This window comes from Meriones unguiculatus, chromosome 14 (assembly GCF_030254825.1).
Source record: "Meriones unguiculatus strain TT.TT164.6M chromosome 14, Bangor_MerUng_6.1, whole genome shotgun sequence".
NCBI classification, from domain to species: Eukaryota; Metazoa; Chordata; class Mammalia; order Rodentia; family Muridae; genus Meriones; species Meriones unguiculatus.
The window spans coordinates 7,140,999-7,161,588 of record NC_083361.1 but is presented as its reverse complement, the minus strand read 5'-3'; the positions used below and the strand labels follow the sequence as shown (position 1 = coordinate 7,161,588).

The 20,590-nt window shown below is 49.5% G+C and overlaps 3 protein-coding genes and 1 pseudogene across 3 annotated transcripts in view; 2 read left to right on the top strand and 2 right to left on the bottom strand.

Annotated features, from left to right (window-relative positions):
- Positions 1-10,651, top strand: part of Gpatch1 (G-patch domain containing 1) — a 40,181-nt gene extending 29,530 nt beyond the window's left edge. Inside the window, exons 16-20 of the mRNA XM_021641975.2 lie at positions 810-1,023; positions 3,334-3,441; positions 4,550-4,647; positions 6,942-7,090; positions 10,505-10,651. Of these exons, the coding sequence (XP_021497650.1) occupies positions 810-1,023; positions 3,334-3,441; positions 4,550-4,647; positions 6,942-7,090; positions 10,505-10,535 (600 nt within the window). The 3' untranslated portion in view covers positions 10,536-10,651. The remainder of the gene's footprint in view (positions 1-809; positions 1,024-3,333; positions 3,442-4,549; positions 4,648-6,941; positions 7,091-10,504) is intronic.
- A 661-nt stretch (positions 10,652-11,312) lies between these two features.
- On the bottom strand, positions 11,313-12,030 carry LOC110551630 (dnaJ homolog subfamily B member 6-like; annotated as a pseudogene).
- A 460-nt stretch (positions 12,031-12,490) lies between these two features.
- Wdr88 (WD repeat domain 88) overlaps positions 12,491-20,590 on the top strand; it is a 30,349-nt gene continuing 22,249 nt past the window's right edge. The window contains exons 1-2 of the mRNA XM_021642323.2: positions 12,491-12,994; positions 19,065-19,175. Coding sequence (XP_021497998.2) covers positions 12,491-12,994; positions 19,065-19,175 — 615 coding nt within the window. The remainder of the gene's footprint in view (positions 12,995-19,064; positions 19,176-20,590) is intronic.
- On the bottom strand, positions 16,463-17,620 carry LOC110551513 (HORMA domain-containing protein 1). The gene is given in 4 exon segments (XM_021642162.2): positions 16,463-16,699; positions 16,702-16,818; positions 16,821-17,341; positions 17,344-17,620. Coding segments are annotated over 4 exon segments (1,152 nt in total).

The following is a 20,590-nucleotide window of genomic DNA, read 5'->3' as shown; positions in this document are numbered from 1 at the left end:
CTGCTCACCTCCTGGCAGGCAGGAAGCCAAAAGGGATGGGGAGGAGAAGGGGGTGGGGGAGAGACAAGGAGAGAAGGGGGGGGAGAGGCAGCTGGGGGGGAGCAGGGGGGCCGGGGAGAGGTGGATCTGCTTCCAGCTAGCTCGCAGACCTTACGTTTCTACCAGTTCTCAAAGTAGCCCTGGGAGCTGGGACTAAGCATTGAACAGCTCTAGGGGCCATTTCACACTCAAACCATGGTGGGAACCAAGCACTGATCACCTATAGGGGCGTTTCACACAGAACCCGAGGTGCTGCCGGGAGTCTCCGAAGGACTCACTGACTTTTTGGTGCAATCCTAGGAGTTCCTGGTTATTTTTGTTAATCTTCCTGTTTTTTCTCTCCTTTGTTCGAAGTGGGATATTTTTGTTGGACTGTTTTCATTCTGCTGTTGAGTACAGACGGGAGTTGTGTTGGTTTGGGTTATTGGCTGTAGGGTTTTGCGGCGTTGCCCAGCTCCTGGGACCCCACACTTCTCCAGCCTCATGCTCCCGGTGGGTGAGGTACACACCTCACAGCCAGCTCAGCATCGAGTCCAGATCTTTTTGATTGTTATGTCTTCTTAAAGATTTATTTGTTTATTTATTATTTAGACAGCATTCTGCTTGTGTTTGTGTCTGCAGGCCAGAAGAGGGCTAGTGCTGGTAACCACGGGGGGCCGTCTGTCCATGCCCCTAAAGCCAGCCTTAACTGCGTGCTTCTGGGCGAGCGTGTGTGTGTTTCAAAGCACAGGGGCCCTTCGTTCCTGACTCCCATTGCTCTGTTAATGCAGACTGCAAACGAAGGTGTGGATGCACAGAAGGGTGAGGAAGGGAGCCGTCCTCCCATGGATTTGTTCAAGGCCATCTTTGCCAGCTCCTCAGATGAAAAGTCCTCGTCCTCAGAGGAGGAACAAGATGACAGTGAGGACAGTCAAGAGCGCCCCGAGGAGGCCAGCTTTAACCGTTCCCAGGAGGCTGCTGTGGCAGAGACCTCTGTGACCCACGGTAAGTCGCTGACTTGGTGTTGAGGGACAGGTGACGGACTTGTTTGTGGTGAGACAGGCTCTCAGGAAGCCCAGTCTGGCCTTGACCTCACTGAGGCTGGCCTGCGGCCTCCGACCCTTCTCCCACCTCCCTGATCTGGGCCTGCAGGTATCTTCCACATTTGGCTTTGCAACCCTAAACTAGGACAGTTGCCAGTTAGTGGTATTTCAATAAACACACACACACACACACACACACACACACAAGCCCATATGGTGTATGTACATGTGTGTGCAGGTGTGCATGCGTGCACACCTGGGCCAGAGATCAGTCTTTAAATGTTATGTCTCCATAAAACAACCACCTTTTTTCTCTTTTCTTTATATTTAATTTTTTTCTAATTTAATTTAATTATTTTTAATTTTCTCTATGTATGTATGTAGTTTATGTACATGGGTACTTTGTCTGTATGTAGCGGTGCACACCAGAAGACATTGGTGAGCTGCCACGTGATTGCCCGGAATTGAACCCAGGACCTTCGGAAGAGCAGTGAGTGCTCTTACCACTGCACCATCTCCCCAGTCCCTACCTTGCTTGTTTGAGACGAGGCTCCCCAGGTTGTCTAAGCAGCCTGGTTAACAAGCCGCAGGTGCCCAGCATGGAAACGACAAGCGCATGTCCACCTGGGTTCTGGGCTCACATTCAGGCCCTCCTGCTGTGTGGCCAGCCTCTGAGGAGCCAAGCCGTCTCCTGCTTTTTGTCTTCTGCTTTGATTTGCATGAGCAGCTGTTGGGTCTTTTAAAATCTAGTTTAAATCTCTGATGTATATTTTAAAGATACTTGTCTTTGATAATGTTGATTTCCCGACTTAGCCTAATTAAGAATGGAAAAAGTACAAATTTTCTTTGAAGTGTTTTAAGGGTTGGAGACAGAGCTCAGTATCTAGCTTAGTCAAGGTCCTGGGTGCGTTCGTTCTTTCTTTGCCTGGTTGCTGAGGGGTGGCAGGGCTCGGTCCCAAGGCCTGTGAGGATGTCAGGGTTCCTCTGTCTAGGGAGATAGTGTGCTTTGGTCAGCTCTGGCAGGCATGGCCCGGCATACCAGCCTTTGGTAAGAGGCTCTGCTCTCACATCCTGGGCTCCACACTTGCCAGGAACACTGGCCTGTTTGTTCCAGGCATTGCCTTGAGCTGTCTAGACGAAAAGAAAAAGAACTTTGGGATGCTGGAGCTGTCGGCAGTTTCCATCTTTGTCTCTTGGAGTTCTGTCTGCCCCTGTCTGTCTCTGCATATCTGCCCCTGTCTGTCTGTCTGTCTGTCTGTCTGTCTGCCCCTGTCATCTGTCTGTGGTATACCTGGGTATAAATTCTGAAGGCCCCCAACCAGGGTGTCAGACAGGGATATGATATAATATTTATTTTTAGATGATTGCAACAATGCTTCCTTTTCCCCCTTGTGGATAAAACCCTTATTGCTTTAAATTATAAAGTCATGTATACTTGAAGTTTAAAAGTAGGCTGGGCATTGTGGTACACACCTAAACCCCAGCACTCAGGAGGAGAGACAGGTAGATTTCTGGGAGTTCAAGGACAGCTTTGTCTACGTAGTGAGTTCCAGGAGAGCCAACAGTGAGCCCCTGTGCCACCCAAAATGTTAAAAGGTCCAGGCCCGGCAATCTAGCCCAGTGGTAGAGTGCCTGCCTCCCATGCCCGGGAAACTGGCTTCAATCCCCAGTACTGCAGGAACTGTACACGGGCCAAAGCTGGAGTATAGACAGCAGGCTCAAGAGCTCTAGGCCAGTCTCAGCTACATAGTTAGTTCGAGGTTAACCTGGGGCTACATAAGGTTATCTCAAAAAATGTAAGCCAGCACTGGTATAGAAAGGTAGAAAGCAGGTAGAAACAACCATTATTACCACCTCGATAGGTACTTTCCTTCGTTACGCCTGCTCTGCCAGAGAGTGGAGTAGTCTGTTTATCTTTTTGGAGCGGCTGATTCAGTATGAAAATGATCCTGCGTGTTCACTTTTTCCTCTGTTCTAGTGTATTTTGAGTGAGGGTCCTGGGCTGGGCGCTGCCTCCCAGCCCTGTGGGTAAGCTTGTATCTTCTCAGATGGGCCTTCTTCCCGTGAGCCCCTGGCTGCAGCGGACAGCCTGTCACACACTTGCTCCTGTGTGGTCCTGTATAGCTTTCCCCCGCTCCCGTGTCCACAGGCAGAGGTGGCCTCCCCCCGTGCCCACCACCAGGAGGCACTGCAGTGCTCAGCACTGAAAGGTCTCAGGTGTGCTAGCACCGGGCAGATGAGTGAAGCCAATACACTGACTGGTGTTTTTCAGCCGCTGAGCTGGAGCTGAGTGAGCCTGCAACCCCCTTCCCCATCCAGAAGCTGCAGATGGATGAACGAGAGGAGTTCGGGCCTCGACTGCCTCCTGTCTTCTGCCCCAGTGAGTCCAGAGTGCGTCGGAACATGGCACCCCTGCAAAGGAACAACCCCCCCCCCCCACATGTCCACCTGCCTTCACGCCCCCACGTGTCTCTGGTTGCCCGAGGGACAGTTGCTTCTTTACAGCATCAAAGCTCTAAGTGCCCTTTCCTTCTCAGCTTTGGGGTATTTATGTTAAGACTCTTAAGCATCTTAAATGTTGTCATTTCACAGGGCTGGTAGGGCACCATAACCCTAGCCCTCAGGACCACTGAGGCAGGAGGATCACAAGTTTGAGGCTAGTCAAGCCTCTGTCTTAAAGATAAAAAAAAAAATCACTTTTGGAAATGTCAGGTGTGGCGACACACACCTTTAATCCCAACACTTCGGAGGCAGAGGCAGGTAGATCTCTGAGTTTAAGGCCAGCTTGACCTACATGGAAAGTTCAAAGACAGCCAGGGCTACAAAGTGAGACCTTGTCTCAAAAAAAAAGCGGGGGGAGGGAAGAAGGGGTGGACAGAAGGGTAGTTTCAGGCTTGTTGGATTCTGACTTAATAGGGCGAATAAAATACGTCATTTCTTTGGCCGTCAGCACAGGCTAGCTCTCCTCCCCGGTGTCTTCAGCAGCTCCTGTGAAGGGGACACAGGCTCACGTCCCCCATGAACAGACCCAGGCTGGGTTTTCGCATGGCTCTGAAGGCCGGGCTAACACATACGATAATCTGGCCTGTCAGAGAAGCCGCAGTGATCCCCTGCTCACCGTGCTAGAGCGTTCCCACTACATGCTGGCACCCCAGCTTTCAAAGAATGCCAGCGAGCCTGTTTCTCTTGGCTTTGGTTCGAGGATGTTTGGCTCCAGGTTGGGGTTGTACTTACTGGCTGAAGTACTGCATGGTTTATGCACATGTCCCAGAATGCCCTTAATATCCGTAAAGTAGTGAGTAATAACGTGGTTCATGGGTTCCTTAGGGGATAGGGATTTTCAAAAAGTAGCATTAAAAAAGACTTTGGGGAGGTGACATTTTGAAATATCTGGCTAACAATAAGAGTAGAAAATTGCAGACTTTTCAAAATGGTTAGGCTTCGCTTCCTCCCTCTTGCTCATGTGTTTCTTACACCGCCCTCCCCAGATGCTCGCCAGAAACCCGAGCTACCTCAGAAAGAGAAACCCAAGAAGAGCAAAGAAAAACACAAGAGTAGGAAGGAGCACAGAAGAAAGAAGGAGAAGGTGAGCGTCTCTGTGGAGCGTGGAGAAGCAAGGGAGTTGTCTCGAAAGGCCCCAGAGAGGAGAGGCCTGTCACGGTCCCAGCGCAGGCCCCGGGGCTTGAGGACTGTCCCCGCAAGTGCCAGCTCTCTCTTCAGAAGCTGTTTTCTTCTAGAGCAGCAAATTTTGAGTAGTTGGTACTAAGAGAGACAGACAAGGAAAGGGAAAGGGAAAGGAAGAAAGGAAATTTGTGTCCAGTCAGGCATGGTGACACCTAAGTGTAATTCTCTGCTTGAATGGCTGAGGCAGAGGATTCAGAGTTTGAGACCAGCCTGGGCTACCTAGCAAGATGCTGTCTTGAAATAGAAAAAGTAAAGAGTAATTTGGTAAAGACGTATATATGTATATATGTGTGTGTGTACATACACAAACACACACACACACACACACACACACACAAAGGACCTTGGGCTGGAGAGATGGCTCAGAGGTTAAGAGCACTGGCTGTTCTTTCAAAGGTCCTGAATTCAATTCCCAGCAACCACATGGTGGCTCATAACCATCTATAGTAAGATCTGGTGCCCTCTTCTGGTGTGCAGGCAGAATGTTGTATAAATAATAAATAAATCCTTAAAAAAAAAAGGTTATTAAAAAATTTTTTTTTAAATAATAATAAAAAAGTTTTATTTTTTTTAACAGCTCCAGCAACCAAACACATAACCTCTGTTGGTGTTTTGTTTTTTTTTTTTTCTCATTTTTTTCAGCCCAGGTCATATGACAAAGTTCTACTTTTTTTTTTTAAGATTTATTTATTATGTCTACAATGTTTTATCTGCATGCACACCTGTAAGCTGAAGGACGGCACAAGATCTCTTTACAGATGGTTGTAAGCCACCATGTGGTTGCTAGGAATTGAACTCAGGACCTGCTCTTTTCCTCCGAGCCATCTCTCCAGCCCCAAAGTTCTACTTTTTGAGCCAAGTTCTCAGCTTTTCTCAGGCTAAGCATTTTACTGCTTAGCTATGACTCACTGGGGGATTCTAGGCAGGGGCTCCACCACTGAGCCACACCCCAGCCCCTCACTGGGGGATTCTGGCAGGGGCTCTACCACTGAGCCACACCCCAGCCCCTCACTGGGGGATTCTAGACAGGGGCTCATGCACTGAGCCACACCCCAGCCCCTAACTGGGGGATTCTAGGCAGGGGCTCATGCACTGAGCCACACCCCAGCCCCTCACTGGGGGATTCTAGGCAGGGGCTCCACCACTGAGCCACACCCCAGCCCCTCACTGGGGGATTCTAGGCAGGGCCTCTACCACTGAGCCACGCCCCAGCCCCTCACTGTGGGATTCTAGGCAGGGGCTCCACCACTGAGCCACACCCCAGCCCCTCACTGGGAGATTCCAGGCAGGGGCTCTGCTGATAAGTTATGCCCCTACTCCTGGGTTAGCTGTGTATGTATTTTTATATGTGCAAATGGTGTGCTTGCTGTGTATATGGAGGCAGGCCAGAGATCAATACCAAGCATTGTTCTCAATTATTTTACACCTTTGTTTGTTTGTTTGTTTTTGTTTTTTTGAGACATGGTCTTTCAGTACAACCCTGCCTGGCTATCCTAAAATTCACTCTGTAGACCAGGCTGGCCTTGACCTTTTTTTTTTTTAAAGATTTATTTATTTTATTATGTATACGATGTTCTGCCTGCATGTACACCTGAACACCAGAAGAGGGCACCGGATCTCACTATAGATGGTTGTGAGCCACCATGTGGTTGCTGGGAATTGAACTCAGGGCCTCTGGAAGACGTCTTAACCTCTGGAAGTGCTCTTAACCTCCGAGCCATCTCTCCCGCCCCTGGCCTTGAACTTATAGAGGTCCACTTGTCTCTGTTTTCTCAGTACTGGAATTAAAGGTGCATGCTGCTGCCAGGTGTGCCTGCACACGCCTGTGATCCCAGCACTTAGGGAGGCGATGGCAGGTGGATCTCTGAGTTCAAGGCCAGCTGGTCTACAGAGTGAGTTCCATGACAGTGAAGGCTACATAGAGCAACCCTGTCTCGAAAAACAAAAACAAAACAACAAAAAAGTACATGCTTCTACGCCCGGCCCCTCCACCTTGTTTTTGTGACAGGATCTCTCAGCAAACCCAGAGCTTGTTGCTGCTGGGGTGGGGTGAAGGCCTGCGCCACCACTCCTGTTTTATACGCCCTGAGCCTGGTCAGCAAGATCTTCACCGTCCGAGGTCCTCCCCAGCCCCTGCTCAGCACCTATTGTTTCTCTCCCTTTCTAACTCTCATGTTTATTTTCTTTTTTTCCTAGAAAAAGAAACACAAGAAGCACAAACACAAAAGTAAGCAAAAGAATAAGAAATCAGAAAAGAGTAGCAGTTCTGAGAGCACGGACAGCAGCGAGAGCGGGAGCGACGAAGGAGGGACGGCAGACCTGTCCCCCCAGGAGCTGCTGAGACGGTAGGCCCGGGGAGGGCTGGCTCGTTCAACAGTCAGTCCCTCTGCTTTGAGCGCAGTGTCAGAAAGGAGACATTGGCTAGGGGAGGTGGCACTCTCCCGTCAGCCCGCTCTTGGGAGACTGAGGCAGGAGGATCTCAAGTGTGGGCCACATGATGCAGTACTGTGTCTCAAAAAAGCAGAGAGAAAAAGCTTCCTTCTCTATACTGACCTCCTCCATCGGTCTCTTATTAACTTTCAAGACTTCTGTACCCCCCACACATGCGCGCACACGCACACGCTCACACACATACACATGCATGTGCACACAATTATATACATACAAGTAATCCTACACACACAATCTTATAAACTATGTATGCGATCAATCATGTACACACATGTAATCGTATGCATGCATACACATGCACACATAATCATGTAAACAGTCATATAAACACATACAACCATACACACTGCAGTCATACATGCATGCAATTATTTGCATACGTCATATACACATTGCTGTGCATTTCTAATACATACGTCTTAAGATTGATGGACCTTACACGTGTGAGTGTTTGCCTGCTATGCATCTGTGTAGCATGTGCATGCAGCGCTCACAGAGGACCAGAGCGGGCGCTGGGTCCTTTGGAGCTAGAGTCACAGTGTTTGCCAGCACCGCAGCTTGAACCCGCATCCTCTGCAAGAGTAGCTGCGCTCCCAACTCCTGAGCCACCTCTCCAGCCCCTCCCCACCCCCTTTTCAGACTGTACCGTGCGTGGCCCCTAGGAGCACAGTCCCTGCCTTTCTGTTTGCATTCGGGGCTTCTGCACCCACCAGAATGGTCTCCAAAGCTCTACTTACAGCCTTGTAGGTTTTCTCTAGCTTGCAGCCCTGAACTTTTCCATATTCCTCCCACAAACCAGTTCTCAAGACCTGTGAACCCAGTGGCCGGGAGCGCCACTCCTTGGTAGCAGTTTTCTGTTGCTTTTTTTGTTTGTTTGTTTGTTTTTTTGAGACAGGGTTTCTCTGTGTAGCCCTGGCTGTCCCAGACTCACTTTGTGCACCAGGCTGGCCTCAGACACACAGACACAGGCGCACAGACACTCAGGCCTGCCTCTGCCTCCCCAGTGCTGGGATCAAAGATGAGGCTTCTGTTACCTTTCTTATGCTGTGATAAAATGACTGACAGCAGACTGAGGAAGGAAGGGCTTGTTCCGGCTCACAGTCTGATGGTCCAGTCATTGAGGCTGGCCACCTGGTGATCACAGGTGGGTGGATCGGGTCGCAGAAGTGAAGGCTGTCCCTTTGGCCGCCCCCATTCCGGGTGAATCTTGTCAGTTAAATGACTCTAAGAACACCCTCACAGAAGGCCAAGGCTGCATCCCCTAGGTGACTGCAAATCCAGTCAAGTTAACAGTAAGAATGAACCAATACTCCCACTTACTAACCCCGCCCACAGCTGGTGTCGTCCTCTTTGTTTATTTTGAGGTAGGTCTCCCTCTAAGCCGGGCTGACCTGGAGTCCACTAGGTAGCCCAGGCTGGCCTGAAAGCCATGGAGGTTCCTCTAGAATTCTCGGATTGCTGATGTAAGCCACCAGCCCTGGTTCTGGTATCATCACTCTGGGCCAGGGCTGCCGCTTGGTGGGCCACCGCTGCAGGAGACTTGCCCCCACGCAGGGTCACACAGATGGAAGCCCCCCGTGACCATCAGGAGAGTGTGACAGGGCAGACAGAAAACACAGGCAGATGTCCGTGTGCTGACTCGCAGGGAAAACTTAGGTAAAACATGAAGGCTTTGGTGGTGCACACCTGGAGTCCCAGCACTTGAGAGGTGAAGGCAGGAGGGTCAGGAGTTCAAAGTCATCTTCACCCACATAGCAAGTTTGAGGTCAGCCTGAGCTACCTGAGCTCTTATCTCAAAAAACAAGCAAACTGACAAAAAGCTAAGCAGACAGAAACAAGGGGATGGAACCTGACAGGAAGTGTGTGCAGTAAGCCCTGTTGGTGCTTAGGCCTTCAGCTCTAAGTACGCCTGTGCGCTCAATTGCCATAACAGATACCCAGGATAAGCAGCTTAGGAGAAAAGGCACCCTTGGCCTCAGTTTAGAGGGTCCAGTCCGTGCTCAGATGTCCGTGTTGATTTGGGCCTGGGATGAGGGTATACGCCATGGTAGGTTTGTGGAGCAGAGTGAAGAGGAAGAGGCTGGGGTCACACTGCTTTAGAACAAAGGAGCATCCCCTGATGATCTAAGGCCTCCCACAGTGTCCCACCAGAGAGCACCTCTGTGGGACCACTCCGCCCCTTCGCGTGGCTTCTGGAGAGCAAGCTCAGGGGACCAGGCCTGGGAGCAAGTGTTCTCACCTTCTCAGCCATCTTGCCACCGTTCTTCTTTCGCCCAGGCTGGCCTTGATCTCACAACCCTTCATCAGCCCTCTGACTGCTAGGATTATCAGTGCGCACAGCCAGGCCCACCCGGCTCCCGTTAGATTGTAGTTTTGTTTCAAGAACTCACGTTTAACTCAGTCGTGTGTGCTTCCCCCTTTTTTCTGCAGCTAGCATGCATGCTGGCGCTGTCCCACTGAGCCATCTCCCCAAGCCCTAATGGAATTATCTTATGTGAGCTCTCAGCGCCTGGCTTAGGAGATGCTTTGGTGTTACCTAGGCGACGGTAGCTGGTCGGTCCTTGGCTGTGCAGTGTTCCTTTATGCAACATGGAGGGCTGCCTGTTCCGTTCTTGACTGTCTCCTTCGAGTGAAGCCCCACTCCGAGTCCAGCGCCCGCGGATGTCCTTTGCAGTCATCTCTTCCCTCTTTTCTGTCTTTTTGTGATAAGGTCTTGATGTCTAGCCCATCCTGGCCTGGAACTTGTGATCTTCCTGTCCCAGCCTCCTGAGTGCTGGGATTACAGTTGTGCACCACTGTGGCCAGCACCCACTTAATTGTATTATGAAGTTGAGATTTCAGAATGACCAAAGCCTCAGGCCCCCAAGTGAACAAGCTTTCCTTTCCAAATAAAGATTAAGTAGCTGGAGAGACAGGCCAGCAGTACTGCTCTTACAGGGGACCCTGGCTTTGTTCCCAGCACCCACAGCGGGCAGCTCATTGCTGCCTCTAACCCCAGTGCTAGGGGCATGTTGCCCTCCTCGGACTCTGAGAGCACCCTTTCTCACATGCATACACACACACACACACATACACACACACACACACACACACGGATAATGTAAAGAAGGTTATCACGGATCTTAGAAGATGAGGACTGAGGCCAGGAGGATTCACTTGTAACCCCAGCACTTGGGGAATGGCGGGAGGGCGTGCTGCCTGTGAGGCCAGCCTGGGCAAGGGCTCGGGGTGTGGCACAGCAGGGCCATCTGCTTTTCAGTGTGTGTCTCATTCCCTTCTCTCGCTCTCTCTCCTGTTTTCCTCTACAGACTCAAGTGTCTCCCCCTAAGGAAGCAGTAATGGAGCCCTGGCCTGGCCTGTCTCAGTCTGGCGTCTCCTCCATCATGGATTTCCACACATTGTACAGATTGTATTTATATGTAAATTCCTGCTATAAAATAATTTCTATTTATCTATCTATGTATCTGTTTATTTATTTTTCATGAAAGAATACACCAAACACATTCACATTTTCTTTTTTTTTTAAGCAAATGACAAAAGACCCCAGTTGCCAGCTTTTTTAAATCTAAGCTTGACATTACATGTTTAAACAATTGTCAGACTGAGAAAATTACCAGCATCCATGCACAACTAGAAAACGTCCTTAATTTACACTAAACCAGAAATGTATTACCATTGATGCAGTCATAGCTTTTGTCACTAAATACTGAAAATAAAATTGAAATGTTCCTGTAGAAGGGTCATCTGGCAATGTTAATGTCACAGCAGGCTGACACTACTCACATTCAACACAGTGGATCCATGCTGGTGTTAAAAAAAGTTTTGCCCTAGCATTACTCAAGAGTACAGGGCTCGCCTCAGATTACGTTGTGTTTAAAGCAAAGCGCGTACAGAGATCACTACAATTGTAAAGACACACACACACACACAAAGAAAGAAAGGAAAAGGTCCTATTTTATGGTTCCAGCAACAAACTCAGGTATCTATGACAAATAGATCGAGCTGTTTTATAAATACTTCAGGTAGTTACATAGAAAGTTGAGTTCGTTTGAAATCTTAAAAAAGTTCCTGTTATTTCTCAACTGGTGCTTGTTACAGTTACATATTTCAGTTAAATTACTTGTTATCCAGAGGTAGCAGGTGTTCCTTAATATTCATTGTCAAGGACTCTGTCTTCTCCAACTTCGTCTTTCTTGACCATTCTCCACAATTCTCTCTGTAGTCTTTTTTTTTTTTTTTTCCATTAACTATCTTAGTTGAAGTTGATAATGATTTGAAGTTGCTGGTTCCACTGCCGCCAAATGACGCTGAAGAGAATGAAGACACCCATGACCTACTGACCCGGAGGAAGTGAAGCCTCTATCAGAAGCAGGAAATCCACCTCCAAACGAGGGAAATCCACTGAAGGCAGGGAAAAACGAGTCGGTACCTCGGCTTCTAGTTCCTCGGGGACCCCTTCTATTCCCAAAAAAGTCATCTACTGGGTCTTCAATGAAGCCAAATGACAATGGGTCTCTTCCTCCAGAAAGTCCCCTGAAGACAGCATCTGGCTTCCAGAGCCTGAAGCCACACTCAAGGGGCCTGTCAAACGACTCCCACCTCCTCCACCACCAGCATCCGGTCCTCTGCCACACTTGTCAAGGATGTCCCGCCTTTAGGCTTCTTAGTATCCGGTAACACCTCATGCGCCTAGGCTGCTTGTTCGAATTTGCGCTCTGCTGCTTCCGTATTTTCAGGACTTTTGTCTGGGTGCCATTTAAGCGCCTGTCTCCCCCACGCCTCTTTAAAGTCCTCAGGTGAGGACGCCCAGGACTTCGAAGTAATCCACCACGTTTTAACAGTGCTGGCACAGACGCCTTCACTTACGGACCACTTGTCAGTCAACTACCAGACCCAAACTGGGTGGGCTGTGAGCGTCTACCCAGGCAAAGGACAGACACTGTTCTGTGATGGGGAGCCAGGATCCAGAGGGCACAAGGCTGAGGCCTCTAGTTTTGCACCGCAGAAGTCTCCTTCCTCACGTGCCCAAATGCCAGAGATCATTTCCAGGGGTAGTGGGCCTCTGTGTTGGGCTCCTCTCCTGGCTCCTCCTTTCTCTCTCTCTCTCTCTCTCTCTCTCTCTCTCTCTCTCTCTCTCTCTCTCTCTCTCTCTCTGGCCTGGAAAGGGGCAATCCTGCCGGAAGCCTCCCGACTCAGGAAGGTAAATGGGGGAACCCAGTGCAGCGCGTGGGCCGGAAGGGCTCAGCGCGGGCGTGGGCACGAGGTGCCACCGTTCCCCCAGGGCAGGCTCCAAGATGGCCTCACCACCAGACTCCCGGAAAGCCTTGGGGGTTACCAGCAGAGGTTCTGCAGAGCTCAGGAAGGGCTCAGGGGAAACTAGGAAACTCTCTGCCGAGATGAGGAAAGACTCAGAAGAGGCCCGGAGGGATCTTGCCCAAGACGGGAGGAAGAAGTCTTCATTAAAGAGGTCCCCTGAGTCCAAGAAGGGCAATGTTGACGAGGGCAGGAGGGCTACAGTTAGGACAAGGAAGGCTTCCATCGACAGCGAGCTGAGGACTCCGATTAAGGGGACGGTCGGTATGTCCTCCATCTTTAGCAGTGTGCGACCCAACAGGTTGCCCTGGGTCACCCTGCTGCGAGCGGTGAACCGATTCAAGATCTCCTTCCCTGATATCCGTCGGGACCAGATTCTGGCCGCCTGCGACCCCTTGCTCATAGAGTCGGAGCACCCGTCCCACCAGAGGCACTCCAAAACGCCAGCGATGCAATTCTGGGGCGACCAGCAGCATCTCTCCAAGGTCAGAACCACCCACCAAGCTCAGAGGACCCGGCTGGCCTCCCCAGCCACCGGAGACCCTGCGTCCACTCCGCGCCTTCCCACGCGCAGCCAAGCAGCTACCCCCTGGTGTGCCGCGACGCCTGGGGCTACGCCTGGTAACCAGTACCTGGCCCTCTGCAGTCCCAGGCCCACGCTCCCTTTGACATCCCGGAGTCCCCTGCAGCTTTGCGCGCCCGGCTTCATCCATCCCCACCTTCCTGGAAGCAGAGAGCAAACCCTTTTGTCTGCTTCCCTCCCTTCTTTCACGCTTCTTCCACTCAGCACCCTGGGTCCTGGCACGTCCCTACCCTGCGATTCCTAGCTGTGGGAGGAAAAGGGTAAAGGACAGGTTGTTTTCATCTTGACCTCCCCTCTCTTGGCTTTTCAGCTTTATTGCTATAATTCTTGTATCATGCAATCAAACCGAGCAAGGCAAAATACTCTGCACAATGTTACCAATTATCAGTCATTTAGTCATTTCCTTATAAACCACCCTCCTAACTCGGGGAAGGTACCTTTCCTGCTTTCTGATTTGTTCTTCAGGATAGTAATAGGATCAAGTGCTATGTGTGCAAGGGTCGGAGGGGGCTTCTTTCCCTCAGCACGATGCTTGCACGGTTCACCCACATTGGAGCATCCGTTAGTACTTCACTACCCTTCAAATTGCCAAATACCGGTCCCTTGTATAGCTTTGGCCTTTTACATAGTCCCGTGTCCGCTGGTGAACAGCTGTACTGAGGAGTCTGTTCTGGACATGTGCACGTGCTTTTGTGTGGCTGTTTTGATTTTCTGAGAGCGGGGGGTATACCTGAGTGTAAAATGGCTGGCTTACATTTTAACTCCCATGTTTGACTTTGAATTTATTTTGCTTTTTTTTTTGTGTGTGTGTGTGTGTGTGTATGAGTGTTTGCCTGCATACATGTCTGTGTGCCGTGTGTGGCAGAGCCCACAGAAACCACAGAGGGCATCTGAACCCTGGAATGGGAGTTACAGGTGGTTGTGAGCCACCGTGTGGGTGCTGGGAATTGAACCTGGGTCCTCTGCAAGAGCAGCCAGTGCTTTTAACCACTGAGCCGTCTCTCCAGCCCCTGTATGTTTAACTTAAAAAAAAAATTATCTTTATTAATGTCTCCATGTGTGTCAGTATTTGCCAAGTGACTGCAGACACCTGACAGGAGCTGCATAGGGCATCAGATCCCTCGATAAGCAGTTGTGAGCTACCCAGTGTGTGCGCTGGGAATTAAACTTTGGTCATCTAGGAGAGCAAGGAACACTACTTTTTAAATTTATCTTATTTAACGTGCATTGGTGTTTTGCCTGCACGTACATCTGTGTGAGGCTGACGCATCCCCCGGAACTGGAATTACAGTCTGTTGTGAGCTGCCATCGGGGTGCTGGGAATTGAACTCCTGCCCTCTGCAAGAGCAGCCAGTGCTCTTAACCGACGAGCCATCTCTTCTGCGCCCCCACCGCTCCCCGCAAGAAGCACTATTTGTTTTGTTTTGATTTTTTTTTTTCTCAGATGGTCTCACTGTGTAGCCCTGGCTGTACTGGAACTCAACTCTGTAGACCAGGCTGGCCCGAGACTCACAGAGATCCGCCTGCCTCTGCCTCCCAGGTTCTGGGATCACAGGCGTGTGATCCCACTGCACCCAGTGCAAGGAGCATTCTTAACGAACCGGTCCCCGTGTTTAACTCTTTAAAGAACTGCCAAACTGTTCTCTGAAATTACTTTCCCACCAGCAGTGTGCGAGGCCCTAAGCTGCCCACAGCCTCGCCCACACTTCTGAAGCCATCCCAGTGTGTGCCATGCGAGGCTCTGATTTGTGTCTCCCTAGCGACTAATGATGCTGAGAGCCTCCTCACGTTACCTACCAGCCAACCACTGGGATATCTTTGGAGAAGCATCTACTTAGGTCCTTGGCACACTTGTTGGTAGCTGGCTTGCCTACTGTGCACAAGGCCTGGTATCCAACATATCAGATATGGCATACATTTAGTTAGTTAGTTAGTTTTTTTTTTAAGACAGGGTTTCTCTGTGTAGCTTTCTTCTAGAGCCTCAGAGTTCCAATGCTTAATGTTTTAAGCCTTTGATCAACTTTTATTTCGTTTCTATAGGGGTGTGAGGTATGTATCTGGTCTTGTTTTCCTGTGTGGAAGTAACTAGTTTTCCCAGACAAATGTGCTTAAAGAGCTTATTCCACTCTGTGTGTGTGTGTCATGTCTACTAGCATTTGTGTGTATGTGTGATGTGTACTAGAATTTGTGTATGTGTGATATATACTAGCATTATGTGTGTGTCATGGGTACTAGCATTTGTGTGTGTGTGTGTGTGTGTGAGTGTGCACTTAAGTGCCAGAGATCAACCTGAGTGTCATTCCCCAACCCCCATCACCTTGGATTTTTTTAATGTTTTAACAAAAATTATTTTTTTAATTTATGTGCATTGATGTGAGGATTTCAAATCCCTTAGCATTGGAGTTACAAACAGTTGTGAGCTGCCATGTGGGTGCTGGGAATTGAACCTGGGTCCTTTGGAAGAGCAAACAGTGCTCTTAACCACTGAGCCATCTCTCCAGCCCCAACAAAAATTATTTTAACAGCACCAATTAAATGTTTTAACCAAAGAAAAAGCGAATCCTTGCAAAATTTTAATGCCAGAACACACATTCCAGAAATGGCTTTAGAGGGCCTTAGAAGTTGATACGTAGGGTTTTTTTGGTGTCTTTTTTTTTTAATTTTATTTTTTTCTTATCAGTTACATTTTATTAACTCTGTATCCCAGCCGTGTCCCACTCCCTCATTCCCTCCCAGTCCCTCCCTCCCTCCCTCATTCCTTCCCAGTCCCTCCCTCCCTCCCTCATCTCCACCGTGACCCTTTCCAAGTCCACTGATAGGGGGGGACCTCCTCCCCATTCATCTGATCCTGTTTTATCAGGTATCTTCAGGACTGGCTGCAAAGCCCTCCTCTGTGGCCTAACAAGACTGCTCCTTCCTTGGGGGGTGGGGAGGCCAAAGAGCCAGTCACTGAGTTCCTGTTAGAAATAGTCCTTGTTCCCCTCACTTTGGGAAACCAATTGGTTACTGAGCTACCACAGGCTACATCTGAGCGGAGGTTCTAGGTTATATTCATACATGGTCCTTGGTTGAATGTCAGATACGCAGTTTTGACAGAAGCTCTCTTTAAAATGAAAGGCAGATTGTAGTCAGTGGATAATGAGCACAGTCAATGACATTGGTAGTTCTGTTTAGTCAAAAGTTCTCTTGGAGTTAGCTCAGGTAAACACAATAGCTAAAACTTTCACTAGAGTGATAACTGTAATTTTCAGAGTTACAGAAAGCACACCTTCAAATAATAATACGGCGTCCTTTTAAATGTTGAGAACTGCAAATCTGCGTGAGAAGAAAAACTTTTATTGTGTTCCTCTGGTTCTCTGACTTCTTATTTTCAGCACTGTCTCTGGTGAGAAGATTGCCAGTGAGGAAGGACTGTTTCCCCAGGTTGACGAAGACTTCTCTTTCAATTTTCTTTAGAAGTTTGTCCTTGTAGATTTCCATTTGCCATTTTACTCTGGAAGATCTTTCTTCATCTTGTTTTGCTTTCAGACACATCAAGTTCAGATGTCTCACTGATTAACTGTTCAACTTGACTATGAGAAACTGAAGGACTTGAGTTTTTTTTTTTTTTAACTGCATAATTTCTTCTTCCTCACAATCTAGACTTTGTTCTTTGATTTTAGAAGCTTCTGAAATTTCTTTCTGTTCATCCATTTTAGTTTTAATGTCAAAATTGTTACGATCTGACCTTCATTGTCTCCATCATCTTTGTCCATTAGAATTTTTTGAAATGGTATTTTTGATTGTTTTGGTGTTAATATTGTTGAATCAATATTTTCCATTCGTTCAATGGTCACTTTTAATCTCAAGGTGTGAAAAGGTGTCAGGGCTTCTCCCACATTTAAGTATGTAGGATCCCCATTAAATATTACTCCTTCACAGTCACCATCCTTAAAACCTGGAGGTTGGTAATCTTGGGGGTGTAACTTCATCACAGTAAAAAAAAGTTTCGTGGTCAGACAAACATCATTAGGCAAAGGTCTTGGGTTTTGCATTAGGACATAAATCTTCTGAATGAGGAGAATACTTGCTTTCTTGGTGCCAGCAGATGTCGTACTAGATTTGTTTTGATTTTTGCTTACGAAGTCCATGATTGGCCCATTTTTGGTGTACTTGAACTTAAATTGGTGACGCCCTGAAACTGTCCGAGGACCTTCTGGATTGGCACACACAGCCAGAAGGATCATCCTGAGATACTCCTTCCGTAAAAGCATCCTAGCATCCACTTCACTAACTGTGAGGAACCGGGACAATTTTTATATCCTTTCAGAATTTTGACACAGGGATCATCCAGACAGCTTGCCCCATAAGCACGTTCTGGAAACATTCCTCTCAAAGAGGTGATGCAGGATACCTAAACAGCTGAAAGCCTCCTCACAAACATCAGAGACTGGTGCTCAGTCGATAACCTACCGGGGAACACCAGTGCACTCACTGAAGCCGTACCGAACTCTACATATGCATAGCGGCCATCTTCCATCAACCCCATGGGTTCACTGTCGGCTTCCTCAGTGCTGGGGTTCACTACAGGCAGAGACCATTGGCTTTCCCTGTGGGTTCTGGGGATTTGACACAGGTCCTCCTTATTGGCATATTGGCATGGGTGGCAAGGACTTTCCTGAGCCAGTCTGTTGCCCTCTTTGCTTTGGCATTCATATAAAAATTAGTCAGCTCTGAGTGTTTCTCTCTGAGTCCCAATTGTATTTCATTGAGGTATAGGAACAGTTTTATCTGTATGCTATCATTATCCCAGAGAATGTGAGTCCTCCATCACTGTCTTTCTTAAAGACTGTTTTGGAAACTGGGATCTTTTTCCTCATTTTATTTGTGTGTGTGTGTGTGTGTGTATGTGTATCTGCACACACACAATGGCATGTGTCTGGAGGTTAGAGGACAATTTGTTAAGTTGGTGCTCTCCTTCTACTACTGTGGATTCCAGGGATCGAACCCAGGTCCCCAGGCTTGGTGGCAAGCGCCTTTGCCTGCTGAGCCATCTCACCCACAGTTTGGGTCTTCTTGAGTTTTCACAAAAGCTTTAAGGTCAGCTTGGCAGCTTCACTGCAGAGGGGGCTCAGTGGCTAAGAGCGTGCGCTGTTCTTCCAGAGGACCTGAGTTCAATTCCCATGGTGGGTGGCCCACACTACCTCAAATTCCACATGCAGGGCATCCGGTGCCGGCCTCCGGCCTCTTAGTGCACCGACACACCCATGGCATACATGTCCGCATGCACACGAGTGAAAATTAAAAGTACATGTAAATACGGGTGGACAGATCTCTGTGAGTTCCAGGCCAGCCTGGTCTACCAGGTGAGTTCCACAAAGAGCCAGGGCTTTATAGAAAAACTGTCTCAAAAAACAAGAAAACAAAAAAACAAAAAGGAAAGAAGGAAAGAAAGAAAAGCACATAGAAAAAGCTCAGCTTGTCAGTTTCTACAAAGACATCACACATCTTGGGATCTGAGAAGGTGGTATTGAATTTGAATTTGTAGGTCACTTTAGGGAGCTCTGCTCTCTTAGCTTTGCTACATCTGTGCTCGTGGGCTGCCTTTCCACTTATTTAGGTCATCTTCAGTTCCTTTCACCACGTTGTTTTTTTTTATCTTAACTTTTTATTTTATTACGCTGGTGTTCTGCCTTCACGTGCGTGCGTCTGCTGTGAGGGCGTCAGAGCTCCTGCAACTGTAATTGCAGACGGACAGACGGTTGTGAGCGGCCCTGTGGGTGCTGGGCCTTGAACTCGGGTCCTTTGAAAGCACAGCCGGCGCTCTTCACCAATGAGCCGTCTCCCCAGCCCAGGCGTTTCATTATTTTCAAGGTGCGCATTTTACGCGGCTGCTTTCGGTGTGGTGAGAGCCGTGTTTGTAAACGCTGTTGGTTTTGCATGAGGCCCTTGGGCCCCGCGTCACTGTGCAACTGGTTGCTCCCGTCCTTTAGGTCCCATACAAAATTCTGGCCGGGCACGAACGCATCGTGAGCTCCTGCCAGTTTTGCATGGATGACACGCGGTTTGTCAGCGGCTCCTACGACTGCTCCGTGAAGCTGTGGGTAGGTGGCCGGACCAGAGGGTCCTCAAGGGCTCGGCTCCTGGGATGGGGAGCTCGCCGGCACTGGTTGGCCAGCAAAGCCCCTGGGCTGGCCGCCGCTTCTGAGCAAGCGCAAGACGAAGGAGGCCGCCCCGGGGCCGCGTGCTCAGAAAGAGCCCAGCGCAGGCGGGGACCGCCAGCCCGCGGCTCCGGACGCACCCCGGACGCAGTATCGGGGGATGGGGGAGAGCGTGGGGTGCACACCACAAGTCTGACAGCCCCCAGCTTTGGGGAGGGGGGGGGTCCCGGGTTGTCCGGGTTGGAAGTCGCCGAGCCATTCTTTATTATTTCCCTTAGTTCAGATTTACTTTAGATGTATTTATCCGTGCGTCTGGCTGTCCTGTCTGCACGCCGCACGTGTGCAGCGCCTGCAGAGGCCAGAAGGGGGCAGCAGAGTCCTTCCCGGAACGGGAGTTGCAGATGGCTGTGAGCCACCGTGTGGGTCCTGGGGTTCCCTGGACGCCGAGCCATCTCTCCGGTGCCCTGCTTTTAGATCCCATGGAAAAATCCTTATCGGGCTTCAGCACACTGCGATATCCTAGGATTTGGGGTCGGTGTCCAGCAGGCCTCGACAGGTCTGCATGGCGGCGAGGACAGAGAAGGGGGGACAGGGGTGGAGGGTCATGTGACGTTGGCTGTCAAGGCCTTGGCTGAAGAGATGAGTCTGGGATTTGCTCAGTTCTGCGGTTTGCTGTCTTCTGGCTTGAGTTGAGGAGAGGGAGAAGTGGAGGAGGCTGGTTCAGCTTCTGGTTTGGGTAACTGGGACAGAGCAGAGCCCCCGGGATCCTACAAACGGCCTCAGAGGAATGTCTTGGTCATTTTTGGGTGCCAAGGCCCAGGCGGATCAGCTCAGACCCTGTATTGGGGCTGTAGGTCAGGGAAGAGCATTTGTCTTCCGTGCACAAGGCCCTGCTAGGTCCCACACTGAACGCGAAAAAGTTTTTTTTTTTTTTAACTTCCTAGAAAATTAATCAAAACCCTATCAGTATTTTGCCCTTCAAAATCCCACATCACAGGCGTTGGCTTCTTCAAGCCCTGTCTGTGGCTGCTATGCCCGCTTTTGGCCACATGGTGGCACTTTTGAACGCGCAGTCGGCTCAACCCGGCCTGGGAGGCCGTGGAGCCTGTTTTTCTCTAGAGCAGTTGTGTGCGCAGAGCAGCAGTAAGGACCGGCCTGGGGCCGCCAGGTTCCTAAGGGCCGCCGGTAAGCCGACAGCTGGCTTGCATTTGCACACTAGCCAGGTGTGCAAAAAATCACAGGAGACTCTTCTCTCCGTGAGAGAAAGGCAGCCAACCACACCTTCACAGCTTGTGCAAACAACCTTCCCAGGATTCTGGTGCAAACTAGGAGGAGTGTCCCCGGGACTGCCCCTCCCC